The sequence below is a fragment of the Oncorhynchus masou genome, chromosome 32 (assembly GCF_036934945.1).
Source record: "Oncorhynchus masou masou isolate Uvic2021 chromosome 32, UVic_Omas_1.1, whole genome shotgun sequence".
Taxonomy (NCBI): Eukaryota; Metazoa; Chordata; class Actinopteri; order Salmoniformes; family Salmonidae; genus Oncorhynchus; species Oncorhynchus masou.
The window spans coordinates 62,505,185-62,519,654 of record NC_088243.1 but is presented as its reverse complement, the minus strand read 5'-3'; the positions used below and the strand labels follow the sequence as shown (position 1 = coordinate 62,519,654).

General features: G+C 45.3%; 1 protein-coding gene across 1 annotated transcript in view; it reads right to left on the bottom strand.

Annotated features, from left to right (window-relative positions):
- slc43a1a (solute carrier family 43 member 1a) overlaps positions 1–13,398 on the bottom strand; it is a 41,140-nt gene extending 27,742 nt beyond the window's left edge. The window contains exons 1-3 of the mRNA XM_064954763.1: positions 13,174–13,398; positions 5,514–5,674; positions 128–326 (exon numbers count right to left, since the gene is read on the bottom strand). Coding sequence (XP_064810835.1) covers positions 128–326; positions 5,514–5,667 — 353 coding nt within the window. The 5' untranslated portion in view covers positions 5,668–5,674; positions 13,174–13,398. The remainder of the gene's footprint in view (positions 1–127; positions 327–5,513; positions 5,675–13,173) is intronic.
- Positions 13,399–14,470: the final 1,072 nt, after the last annotated feature.

Below are 14,470 nucleotides of genomic sequence, written 5' to 3'. Positions count from 1 at the left end.
CAACGTAATTAGAGCAGGAAAACAAAGTGTTTTGCCATACCCGTGATATTCGGTCTGATATACCACGGTTGTCAGCCAATCAGCATTCTGGGCTTGAACCACTCAGTTTATAATGTTATATAATTACCTGCCGAGAAGGCGTAGTGGGCGCGGGCCGTACTTGTCCATGAGGATGCCCAGGGGCAGGGTGGCAGCGCTGAGGAGGAAGGAGCCGATGGTGAAGCCCAGGTTGAGCATCTCCTCCTGGTCCACACAGCTCACCCAGATCCCACTCTCCCAGGAAGTCAGGTTGCCCATCACCAGCAAGTGGGCCATCGTGTCGTTCTCTATGGGAGAGATGGAAAGGTTACCGCTCATCCCTGATAGCAGTTTATGCTGAGGAAGAGTGTATGCGCCCATGAGGAACAACATGCATTAGTGGAGGCTGCTGAGGGGAGGACGGCTCATAATAATGTCTGGAATAGAGCAGCATCAAACCATGTGTTTGATGTATTTGATACCATTCCACTCCAGCCATTACCACGAGCCCGTCCTCCCCAATTGAGGTTCCACAAACATCCTGTGGCGTGCATTCGGAAAGTATTCAGACCTCTTGACTTTTTCCACATTTTGTTACGTTACAGACTTACAAATGGATACATTTTTTCTTCTTCTCATTAATACATGTACAAACATGTCTAATAACCTGTTTTCACTTTTGTCATTATGGAGTATTGTGTGTAGATTAAAAATAACAAATCTTACTTACATAAGTATTCAGACCTTTGCTATGAGACTTGAAATTGAGCTCAGGTGGATCCCATTTCCATTGATCATCCTTGAGATGTTTCTGCAAATTGATTGGAGTTCATCTGTGGTAAATTCAATTGATTGGACATTCCAGAAGGACAACCATCTCTGCAGCACTCCACCAATCAGGCCTTTATGGTAGAGTGGCCAGACGGAAGCCACTCCTCAGTAAAAGGTACATGACAGCCCGCTTGGAGTTTGCCAAAAGACACCTTAAGACTCTCAGACCATGAGAAACAAGATTCTCTGGTTTGATAAAACCAAGATTGAATGATTTGGCCTGAATGCCAAGCGTCAAGTCTGGAGGAAACCTGGCACCATCCCTACGGTGAAGCATGGTGGTGGCAGCATCATGTTGCTTCAGCAGCAAGGACCTGGAGACTAGGAGACAGGATCGAGGGAAAGATGAACAGAGCAAAGTACAGAGAGAGATCCTTGATGAAAACCTTTTCCAGAGCGCTCAGGACCTCAGACTTCGAAGGTTCACCTTCCAACAGGACAACAACCCTAAGCACACAGCCAAGTCAACGCAGGCGTGGCTTTGGGACAAGCCTCGGGAATGTCCTTGAGTGGCCCAGGCACTTGAACCCAAATATCTGTCCAACCTGACAGAGCTTGAGAGGATATACAGAGAAGAATGGGAGAAACTCCCCAAGTACAGGTGTGCCAAGCTTGTAATATCTACCGAAGACTTGAGGCTGTAATCCCTGCCAAAGGTGCTTCAACAAAGCACTGAGTAAAGGGCCTGAATACTTATGTAGATGTGATATTTCAGTTTTATTTTTGTAATACATTTGCTAACATTTCTAAAAACCTGTTTTTGCTTTGCCATTATGGGGTATTGCGTATAGATTGATAAGGGGAAAAAACAATTGAATCAATTTTAGAATAAGGCTGTGTAACGTAACAAAATGTGGAAAAGGTCAAGGGGTCTGAATACTTTTTGAATGCACTGGATGTCTTCCTCCTCTGTGTATGTAAGTCTTCCTCCTCTGATAGTGTATGTTTGTGTATCTAGGTTTCCATTAGGAAAATGTTGCGCTGGACATTTGACTGGCAACATTTTAATTTACCCGTCATTTAGGAAATGTATCTATTGGTTGCGTAACCTGATTAGGGCGTCCACCCACGGTTCTCAGAATGACAGAAATCACATTTAGTTTATGGTAAATTATTTTAACATAACATGCAACTCGGATGCAACAGCATCTGTAATTCTTACCGAATTCCGATGTTAGAATACATAGGCGGCACTTCCATAAGGCTATGGGAAGTCAATTGAACGAAATAGCCAAAATTATACAGCCTAATTCGCTTACTCCTGTCGATACATAAATAAATAAATATTTTAAAATAGGCTACTAGATCAGAAAGAATGATTTGGCCAAAGAGGATTATTAGCTTCTTAAAAAACAACTGTAGATTGTTTTAAATCGCATAGCCTAGAGTTGGAAGGGTCCGCAATTTGGGCAGAGCGCGTGGCAAATACCAAATAGATTAATAGGTAAGTAAAAAATAAGAAATAAAAGTACAAAAATTATTAAAGAGCAGCAGTAAAATAACAATAGCGAGGCTATATACAGGGGGTACCGGTACAGAGTCAATGTGCGGGGTCACATGTTGGTCGAGGAGGTAATTGAGGTAATGTGTACATGTAGGTAGATTTAAAGTGACTATGCATAGATAATAAACAGAGAATAGCAGCAGTGTCAAAGAGGGGGGGGAGCAGTGCAAACAGTCTGGGTGCCATTTAATTAACTGTTTAGGAGTCTTATGGCTTGGGGGTCAAAAGCTGTTGAGAAGCCTTTTGGACCTAGACTTTGCACTCTGGTACCACTTGCCATGTAGTGGCAGAGAGAACAGTCTATGACTAGGGTGGCTGGAGTCTTTGACAATTTAAGGGCCTTCCTCTGACACCGCCTGGTATTGAGGTCCTGGATAGCAGGAAGCTTGGCCCCAGTGATGTACTCGACCGTACGCACTAGCCTGTGTAGTGCCTTGCGGTCGGAGGCCGAGCAGTTGCCATAACAGGCAGTGATGCGACCAATCAGGATGCTCTCGATGGTGCAGCTGTAGAACTTTTTGAGCATCTGAGGACCCATTCCAAATCTTTTCAGTCTCCTGAGGGGGAGTATGTTTTGTCGTGCCCTCTTCATTATTGTCTTGGTGTGCTTGGACCATGATAGTTTGTTGGTGATGTGGACACCAAGGCACTTGAATCTCTCAACCTGCTCCACTACAGCGCAGTTGATGAGAATGGGGGCGTGCTCTGTCCTCCTTTTCCTGTAGTCCACAATCATCTCCTTTGTCTTGATCACATTGAGGGAGAGGTTGTTGTCCTGGCACCACCCGGCCAGGTCTCTGACCTCCTCTCTTTAGGCCGTCTCATTGTTGTCTGTGATCAGGCCTACCACTGTTGTGTCATCAGCAAACTTAATGTTGATGTTGGAGTCGTCCCTGGCCATGCAGTCATGAGTGAACAGGGTGTACAAGAGGGGACTGAGCACGCACCCCTGAGGGGCCACCGTGTTGAGGATCAGCGTGGTGGATGTGTTATTATCTACCCTTACCACCTGGGGGCGGCCCGTCAGGAAGTCCAGGATCAAGTTGAGGAGTGAAGTGTTTAGTCCCAGGCTCCTGAGCTTTGTGATGAGCTTTGAGGGCACTATGGTGTTGAAAGCTGAGCTATAGTCAATGAATAGCATTTTCACATAGGTGTTCCTTTTTGTACAGGTGGGAAAGGGCAGTGTGGAGTGCAGTAGAGTTGCATCATCTGTGGATCTGTTGGGGCGGTATGCTAATTGGAGTGTGTCTAGGCCTAGGGTTTCTGGGATAATGGTGTGGACCAGCCTTTCAAAGCACTTCATGGCTACAGACCTGAGTGCTACGGGTCGGCAGTCATTTAGGCAGGTTACTTTAGTGTTCTTGGGTACATGGACTATAGTGTTCTGCTTGAAACATGTTGGAATTACAGACTCAGACAGGTAGAGGTTGAAAATGTCAGTTAAGACACTTGCCAGTTAGTCAGCGCAAGCTCGGAATACACGTCCTGGTAATCCGTCTGACCCTGCTGCCTTGTGAATGTTGACCTGTTTAAAGGTCTTACTCACATCGGCTACGGAGAGTGTAATCACACAGTCGTTCGGAACAGCTGATGCTCTCATGCATGTTTCAGTGTTAATTGCCTTGACGCAAGCATAGAAGTAATTTAGCTTGTCTGGCAGGCTCGTGTCACTGGAAAGCTCGCGGCTGTGCTTCCCTTTTTAGTCTGTAATAGTTTGCAAGCCCTGCCACATCCAATGAGTGTCGTAGCTGGTGTAGTACGATTCGATCTTCGTCCTGTATTGATGCTTTGCCTGTTTGATGGCTTGTCAGGGCATAGCAGGATTTCTTATAAGCTTCCGGGTTAGAGTCCGGCACCTTGAAAGCAGCAGCTCTACCCTTTAGCTCAGTGCGGATGTTGCCTGTAATCCATGGCTTCTGGTCGGGGTATGTACGTACAGTCACTGTGGGGACGACGTCATTGATGCACTTATTGATAAAGCCAGTGACTGATGTGGTGTACTCCTCAATGCCATCGGAAGAATCCCGCAACAAATTCCAGTCTGTGCTATTAAACAGTCATGTAGCTTAGCATCTGCTTCATCTGACCACTTTTTTATTGACCGAGTCACTGGTGCTTCCTGCTTTTGTTTTTGTTTGTAAGCAGGAATCAGGAGGATAGAATTATGGTCAGATTTGCCAAATGGAGGGCGAGGGAGAGCTTAATATGCATCTCTGTGTGTGGAGTAAAGGTGGGCTTGAGTTTTTTTCCCCTCTTGTTGCACATTTAACATGCAGGTAGAAATTAGGTTAAACAGATTTAAGTTTCCCTGCATTAAAGTCCCTGGCCACTAAGTCTATAAAATAATTGCTCTTGCACAGTTTGGTTGGAGTTTGGCTAGGCTACTTTGAAGTAAAATGTTCAGGTTTCAAACAATTAAGTTTGTTTTCTAACTACATACCACCTGTAGTTCATTGCAAAGTGGTGTGTAACACAGCGCAGCGTGCGTAGAGTACCACATATTTTAATTAACCGAAACTCACCAAACAAAACAAACAAGTACAACCGAACCGTGACGCTACTGGTGTGCACACAGGCAACTAACTGTAGACAAGATCCCACAAATGAGGAAATGGCTACCTAAATATGATCCCCAATCAGAGACAACGATAAACAGCTGCCTCTGATTGGGAACCATATCTGGCCACCATAGAAATACAAATTCACCTAGATGACCCACCCTAGTCACTATCACGCCCCAACCAACATAGAGAATAAACAGCTTTCTATGGTCAGGGCGTGACACCTATGCACTTGAATGGCGAATGGGAAGCACGCTTTAATTACCAGTTAAGAAAAGGTAGCTCTTTTTAATCATGGCCATCGTTTAAAAAAAATGTTATACATGTGATTGTCTTTAGAATCGTTGCGCAATGATTGGGCTTATTAAAGCACGTTTCCCTACAGCAGCAACAAACATCTGTTTAAGCTGTATCAGCAGCTCTTGCGCTACACCCACTGGTATCTCAACCAATTAATAGGCTAAAATGCATTATTTCTCAATGGGATTTTTTCCCCAGACAATTGGCTGGCTGCAATTATATTTATTGGCTTTTCATTTTTTTTTATCGGCCAAAAGCCGGCTATTACCGGCTAACGGAAACCCTGGTGTATATCCTACCTGAGCAGAGGTGTGAGTAGAAGCCCTCGCCCTTCAGCATGAGGAGGAGGGAGCCCCATCCCAGCAGCACGGCAGAACACAGCAGGTTCTCCAACACCGCCGTCACAGCCATCCACCAGCGCCTACTATAGGCCTGGAGGAGAGAGGGCGCCATTGCTGCTCTGAGAGAGAAAAAATGCAGAGAAAGAGAGTGTGTGAGAAAGTAGAAAAGTGGAGAGAGGGAGAGAGTTTAATCAATACATGTAGATGTTACAGCCAACAGTACAGTATTAGACTACACATTTCCAGCTTTTGGCCAGCATGTCACTTTGATAAGGGGACACTGGCTAGGATCCAGTGAGTCACCTCTCTGGAATCAGAAAGAGTTCAAAAAACAGAACAGCTCTGACCAAACTAGGTCATGGTCATCACCCACCAAACCCCCTGGTCCTTTTTCAGAATAAATAGCAGTTTTAGTTCAAACCAGGAGGAGACACCAGTCTGCCTCTACCACACACATACACACACAACAGAAGACAGGTGACCTCAGTCTCTGACATGACCAAAAGCCAATATCAAATAGCCAACTGTCCGGTCATGATCGCCTTAACAAACTTGTAAAAAAGGACTGAGCGAGCAGCTGAGAGAGAAAACGACAGTGCAGTGAAAGAGGGGGAAGTAGGAAATATAAGAGTGAGGGGTGGTGTCTGTGTCAGTGGACTTGAGTTAGCCTAAGTGGGGGAGGGGGAGGGGGGTGGACAGATGTGAACAGGATATCCATTCAACAGACTTTATGAGGGGGTCCTGTCTGTGACTGTGTAGTCTGGGCATGTGTGGCTGAAGGACATACAGAGTGTTTTATTGAGAGATGGCTGAGAGAGAAAAAAGTGTGTGGGGGGGGGGAGAAAGAGAGGGAGTGTGTGTGACTGTGTGTAATGGGATTAGGCATAGTCCAGCGCACTCCTTTGTGCCAAGAAAGTATCTGAAGAGGGGTATTTCTCTTGTAACTGACACCCCATGCTGGACACACAATCACACACACGGCTCCCTTAACCCTCTCAACAATGAGATACATCTTTAAAGGCACTTAGCAACTCTCTCTCTCTCTCTCTCTATCTCTCTCTCTCTCTGAGGACCTGAGTCCTACAGGACCATGCCTCAGGACTACCTGGCCTGATGACTCCTTGCTGTCCTCAGTCCACCTGGTCATGCTGCTGCTCCAGTTTAAACTGTTCTGCCTGTGGCTATGGAATCCTGACCTGTTCACTGGATGTGCTACCTTGTCCCGGACCTGCTGTTTTGGACCCTCTCTCTACCCTACCTGCTGTCTGTAACTCTGAATGATCGGCTATGAAAAGCCAACTGACATTTACTCCTGAGGTGCTGACGTGTTGCACCCTCTACAACCACTGTAATTATTATTATCTGACCCTGCAGGTCATCCATGAACGTTTAAACATCTTGGCCATGTTCTGTTTCAATCTCCACCCGGCACAGCCAGAAGAGGACTGGCCACCCCTCAGAGCCTGGTTCCTCTCTAGGTTTCTTCCTGGTTCTGACCTTTCTAGGGAATTTTTCCTAGCCACCGTGCTTCTACATCTGCATTGCTTAATGTTTGGGGTTTTAGGCTGGGTTTCTGTACAGCACTTTGTGACATCGGCTGATGTAAAAAGGGCTTTATAAATACATTTGATTGATTGATGGTATGTATCAGATAAGTATCTAGTATCTACAGCACTGTCACATGAATTGGACTTCCAGTGAATCCCCTCCACACACATACCGGTAGGACTACAGACAAAAGGCCTGGAAAAGCTCAATGTGCTATATTAGATAAGAACGAGATGTATCTCCGTGTGTGTAAACTGAGTTATACACGTCTGTCTCTTACTTTCCCTCCTCTGCCTATCTCTCACCTCACAAGATTTCCCACCTCTTTTTCCCCCCACGTGCTGTTATCACTCCTTCCTTCCCCTTGGTCTTGAGTGGGTCGTTCGTCGTTAGAAAGAGGAGAAGGGTGACTGTCGTGGTGTAGGAAATGCAGACCTTTTCTTGATGGTGCACTACTCAAAAATAAAACGTCTAAATTCTACTCCCTTGCCTTTGATTTAACTTCATCAACATATTAATTCAACACTTGGCTGAAAGACTGGTTGACACTCAACTGAAAGACTACTGTACAACCCTATCCTAGCTAGGATACAGCTGAATGATGCAATGCTGTAACTAACTTCTACCTGATATTTACTCAGCTCTGGACAAGGCTGTGTAGGTCAGAGGTTTGAAAATGTGTGGTAGCCTATTACAAAGCGTTATGAAATGGATATTATTACAGAGCATTTTTAAAACTAATTCTCTTTAGTTATAACAAGTGAGGCCATGTATTTGTTTATTGTGACTCATCACGTGAATCAATGTGGCTCTCTCCCGCTCTCTCTAGTTGGGTTTACCAACCTCCACGGGCTGGACAACAGGACAATATGTCAGGGAAAACACTTTACTTTCAGTTCTCATTCAAAAAACAAAGCAGTAATGTAAAAATACTTTAAAGTACTACTTAAGTCATTTTTGGGGGTATCTATACTTTACTTTACTATTTATATTTTGACAACTTTTACTTCACTACATTCCTACAGAAAATAATGTACTTTTTACTCCATACATTTTAAATGACACCCAAAAGTACTTGTTACATTTTGAGTGCTTAGGCGGACAGGAAAATGTTCCAATTCAATTCATCAAGAGAACATCCCTGGTCATCCCTACTGCCTCTTATCTGGCAGACTCACTCAGTAAGTACAAATGCTTAGTTTGTAAATGATGATGAGTTTTGGAGTGTGCCCCTGGCTATCCGTACATTTAAAAAACAAGACAATCATGCCGTGTGGTTTGCTTAATATAAGGAATGTGAAATGATGTGCACTTCTGCTTTTGATACTTAAGTATAATAAATAACCAAATATGTTTAGACTTTTACTCAAGTAGTATTTCACTGGGTGACTTTCACTTTTACTTGAGTAATTTTCTATGAAGGTGTGTCACGCCCTGCACCTTAGAGAACCTTTTCTTTCTTTATTTTGATTAGGTCAGGGTGTGACGAGGGTGGGTAGTCTAGTTTTTTCTTTTCTATGTTGGCCTGGTATGGTTCCCAATCAGAGGCAGCTGTCTATCGTTGTCTCTGATTGGGGATCATATTTAGGCATCCTTTTCCCACCTGTTGTTTGTGGGATCTTGATTTTGTATTGTTGCTTTTTAGCCCTACAAAGCTGTACGTTTTTGTTTGTTCCTCTTTCTTGTTTTGTGCCGGTTATCATAAATAAAAATGATTAACCTACCCCACACTGCATCTTGGTCCGACTATCCTTCCAACAACGATCGTTACAGAAGATCCCACCACCCACGGACCAAGCAGCGTGCCCAGGAGGAGCAGGGATCCTGGGCCTGGAAGGAAAGCCAGGAGTGGAGGACATCCTGGACGTGGGACGAGATTATGGCAGGAGACAGAAGCCTGCCATGGAAGCAGGCGGAGGCAGCGAAGGAGCAACAACAACGACACCGGGGTTCGTGGCCACGACGGAAGCCCGAGAGTGGTGGTTGGCGGAGCCAAGGTGGGAACCAGAACCAACTCCCTGTACTCACTGTGTGGAGTTGGTCACGTTCAGGTGCCATGTTTTCCAGTTCTATGCACCGTGTCTCCAGTGCACCTCCACGGTCCAGTACGATCCACTGTCCGGTTCCTCCGGCAACGATTTGTGGGCCGGAGCTTCTGGCGACGACCACGGTCCAGTACCTCCGGCGACAATCCACGGTCCGGAGCCTCCGACGACAATCTATGGGCCGGAGCTTCCAGCGACGATCCACGGTCCGGTTCCTCCGGCGACGATCCACGGTCCGGAGTCCCCGGCGACGATCCACAGTCCGGTTCCTCCGACGACGATCCACGGTCCGGAGCCTCCAACGACAATCTATGGGCCGGAGCTTCCAGCGACGATCCACGGTTCGGTTCCTCCGGCAACGATCCACGGTCCGGAGCCTCCGATGACAAGCTATGGGCCGGAGCTTCCAGCGACGATCCACAGTTCGGTTCCTCCGGCAACGATCCACGGTCCGGAGCCTCCAACGACAATCTATGGGCCGGAGCTTCCAGCGACGATCCACGGTTCGGTTCCTCCGGCAACGATCCACGGTCCGGAGCCTCCAACGACAATCTATGGGCCGGAGCTTCCAGCGACGATCCACGGTTAGATTCCTCCTCCGACGATCCACGGTCCGGAGCCTCCAACGACAATCTATGGGCCGGAGCTGCCAGCGACGATCCACGGTCCGGTTCCTCCGGCGACGATCCACGGTCCGGAGTCCCCGGCGACGATCCACAGTCCGGTTCCTCCGACGACGATCCACGGTCCGGAGCCTCCAACGACAATCTATGGGCCGGAGCTTCCAGCGACGATCCACGGTTCGGTTCCTCCGGCAACGATCCACGGTCCGGAGCCTCCGATGACAAGCTATGGGCCGGAGCTTCCAGCGACGATCCACAGTTCGGTTCCTCCGGCAACGATCCACGGTCCGGAGCCTCCAACGACAATCTATGGGCCGGAGCTTCCAGCGACGATCCACGGTTCGGTTCCTCCGGCAACGATCCACGGTCCGGAGCCTCCAACGACAATCTATGGGCCGGAGCTTCCAGCGACGATCCACGGTTAGATTCCTCCTCCGACGATCCACGGTCCGGAGCCTCCAACGACAATCTATGGGCCGGAGCTGCCAGCGACGATCCACGGTCCGGTTCCTCCGGCGACGATCCACGGTCCGGAGTCCCCGGCGACGATCCACAGTCCGGTTCCTCCGACGACGATCCACGGTCCGGAGCCTCCAACGACAATCTATGGGCCGGAGCTTCCAGCGACGATCCACGGTCCGGTTCCTCCGGCAACAATCCACGGTCCGGAGTCCCCGGCGACGATCCACGGTCTGGAGCCTCCGACGATGATCCACGGTCCGGCGATGATCCCCGCACCAGAGGCGCCACCGAAGCTGGCGGATCCGCGAGTGGAGTGTGGTCTACGTCCCGCACCGGAGTCGCCACAGAGGCTAGATGCCCACCCGGACCCTCGCCAATAGAGTTAGGTTTTGCGGCCGGAGTCCGCACCTTTGGGGGTTAGGTCAGGGTGTGACTAGGGTGGGTAGTCTAGTTTTTTATTTTCTATGTTGGCCTGGTATGGTTCCCAATCAGAGGCAGCTGTCTATCGTTGTCTCTGATTGGGGATCATATTTAGCCAGCCTTTTCCCACCTGTTGTTTGTGGGATCTTGATTTTGTATTGTTGCTTTTTAGCCCTACAAAGCTGTACGTTTCGTTTGTTCCTCTTTCTTGTTTTGTGCCAGTTATCATAAATAAAAATGATTAACCTACCCCACGCTGCATCTTGGTCCGACCATTCTTCCAACAACGATCGTTACAAGGTGTCTCTACTTTTACTCAAGTATGAAAATTGGATACTTTTTCTACCACTGTTAGGAAGGAAGTTCACTCTTGCTGACCTTTATCATTTATTTAACAAGGCAAGTCAGTTAAGAACAAAATCTTATTTGCAATGACGGCCTACCCCGGGCAAACCTGAACGACGCTGGGCCAATTGCACACCACCCTATGGGACTCTATATGTATATATATGTATTCATATATTATTGTTCTTTCAAATGCAGGGTTTCTTTCTGCATAGAAAAGTATTGGGTTTTTTCGTGCCGCCTATGTCCAAACAGTAAAAATAAATCAACATTTTTGGTTTTAAATATGAAATCGCTCCACGATTTCCTGGTTGCTGAAATTCTAATAGTTCACCTAATCTCCGTTTATGTGGTTAAAACTAGCAGGTAAAGTGTAGAAAATCATTCTACCTTTTAAACCGCTGTGAAATTATTTTTAATTTCCAGAAATATGGCATTTTCAGCTGTTTGAAACTGGTGTACAAAACCGAAAGTTAAGGATGGGAAGCATAGAAGTAGCGCACACAGAACTTGCTTTCAATGAGAATGACAGATCTATAACTCACTTTCTATGTAAATTTGGTCATAGCCCCAAAGTTACATCCTGCAGCTTTAAAACCAGACCTAAATAATATAGAAAAGATAATGGATCTATATATATTTTTAAAAGATCATCTTTGAGAACTATTACCAAAATAAAAGCCAAACTGTCGGGGAGAATCAAAAAAAATTAAAAATATATTTTTTTTAAATATGCCTTCAGGAGTTTGTCAGGGCATGGGGCCCCCATTGATTTTGTGTCACTCAGAAAACACATGCCATCGCTAAATGTGTAGAATTGCAGGATATCAGCTTTAAAACGGAAACATTTTCTCTCAACCCCATGGAAACATTTTCAGAATTCCTTTAAAACAGCATATTTCATTGCTAAAATGTGTCGAATTGCAGGATATCGTCTTTAAAACAGCTATATTTTGTCACTGCAAACAACAGGAGGGTCTCTAAAATGTTCGACATTGGCCACGCCCCCCACCTGAACCCTGAAATGAACTTAAAACGTGAGGCTCCAGAACCAAGTTAAATGTCATACTTCTCTATCAAATTAGCTAGATATGTAAATTAGTTAGCTAGTTTGAGTGCCCCCCCCCAAAAAAAAAAATCACACTGGCTGTATTGCCCAATCCAATGTGGACGAAAGTAGCGACCAGCGACGGTCATTTCCGAAATAGCTAGCTAGCTTTTAAAGTAGTGATGCCATTCAGTCTCTTCGATGAGCTGGCTCATTTGTCAAAGTTCATGTAAAAGAACCGGCTCACGTTCAAATACATGTTTAACAGGCCAAATTATGTATTTTTGTATACACTGAATAAAAAACAGTGTGGACCCGATTGATGCGCTTTCCCCAGTATGTATTGTTTCTGCAGTGAGGATTCGTCCTCTTTAGATAATAATTGTTTAACCTATGTCCAGAAAAACGTTTTTGAGCAAAAACAAAAAAGACCAGTAGTACCAGTATGCAAATCAGGGAGACAAAATGAACGGCTCTTTCACCGAAGCGATTCGCGACGTGCGCCAAAAAGATCCGTTCAAAAATAACCATTCGTTCACAAAAACAATGGTTTTCAGCCACAGGACAAGCTACCTGCCTGTCGTTGGCGCGTCAGAACGCTCCGTGGTCGTTACGCTCGTTACTGTGAACTCAGACTTCGAATTTTCATGATACTATGTGTGACTTGCACCCCGTTGTCCTTATATAATGTGTATTCTACAGTTGAATTTTGAATTGTTTTAAATTCCAAAGGGCCAGCAGGTCAAACGAACGACGACAATGAACGAGTCACTCGGAAAAATGAATAATGACCCTCGTGTCAGTAAAAACAGTCATTCAAAAAGAACGAATCAATCGCAAACTGAACATCACTACTAAAAAAAATAGTCCTGCCCTAATTAACCGCCATATTTATTGTCATCAAAACAAACAACAACAAGAAAATATAACATAACAAATCGATTATTATCGTTGCAATAACGCATTAACAAGCACATATATCTCTGAAAGTAACTAAAACACCATCCATTCGTCATCTGGTGCTTGCCTTTGTGGGTATATTTGCCACTTACTAGCTTTTAGTGTCATTTTTAGATACAAAGTCAACAAAAATGTGTTGAAGTTTCTAATAAAAAAATATGACTTACTTCAGCTCTTTTTCTTTTGAAAAATAAATGACACAACGTTGACAGAACGTTTCTTGTAGCTGTAGAAACACTTCTCTACGATTTCGATTTATTCTCTTCCCCTCCTAAAGCAAATTACGACTCTGATTTATATCAAGCCCACCCCGTGTTCTTCGCGTGTAGTTACTTGCACGGTATAATGTACACTTTTTTCGTATACTCCCTCTCTCTTTTTTCTCCCTCCCTCTCCAAATTAACTCCGTAACTCGCTCCCTCAGTATTTTATCTTCCTAGAATCCTAACCGCTACCTGTAGGTTAGCCTACTGGAAAGTGGCAATGATGAAAAAGTGAGAGAGGAGAGAGGAAGACGATGTTCAGTTCTTGACATGAACCCCCCGAAATTAAAATAATAAAACTATACATTAGAATGGGTGACATGGGTTCAATTCGTTTCATTAAGACATTAAGTTTCACATATGTTCACCTCTATCTGTGAGTCATGTTACAATGTTGAACAACTGCCACTGCCGGTGCCACGACAGTCTTCGGTCTACTTCGATTAGGTTTAACCGAGGTTGGCATCCAATAAATATTGCATTACTGCCTCCTAGTAGACTGGAGTATAAATCCCTTATACGTGTTGGATCCTGTGTTTTACATTATAGCCATTAGTATATATATGATTAAATATCATCTGATGTTGGTTGTGTGAAGTGTCTGCATTTGTGCACTGGAACATCGTTATGAGATTAAACAACTGCTTGCTACTTGCCTGTTTGTGTGTGACAAGAACTGAGTAACACGGTGTGACCTGGATGTTGCAAAACTGTAGATAACATGCTTTGTCCTTGTGTTTGTATGTAACAATATTGAGCACATGGTGTGACTTGCTGTATCTTACAAAGTTTTGATAGGGAGGGGTGGTCATCACGAGGTTTAACTGAGATGGAAAAATACTGAACAACACAATAGCAGGAACTGAGCAACTGTTCTAACTAGGCTGCGATACCAGAACAGTAAGGATCTATACATCGAGGAGGGAGAACTCCAAGAAGCGCCAAGAGGCGGGGACCCGCCTGAGCGCCTGCAATAGGCTAGGCAAGTTTAAACCACGCCCAGTCTCTACTGTGATAGGCCAACGGACGTGTTGGAACAATGTCTATCACAGTATAAAGAATACTGTTTTACATACATCCTGTCAGTTCTCTGTTCTGCCCTGCGTGGTATTACAAAGAGCCCGTATATACGAAAGTTGCATTTGTCATTTATTACTTAGCTAACAAAAAATACATAGTAAAAAATCGGTGACTCATTGTT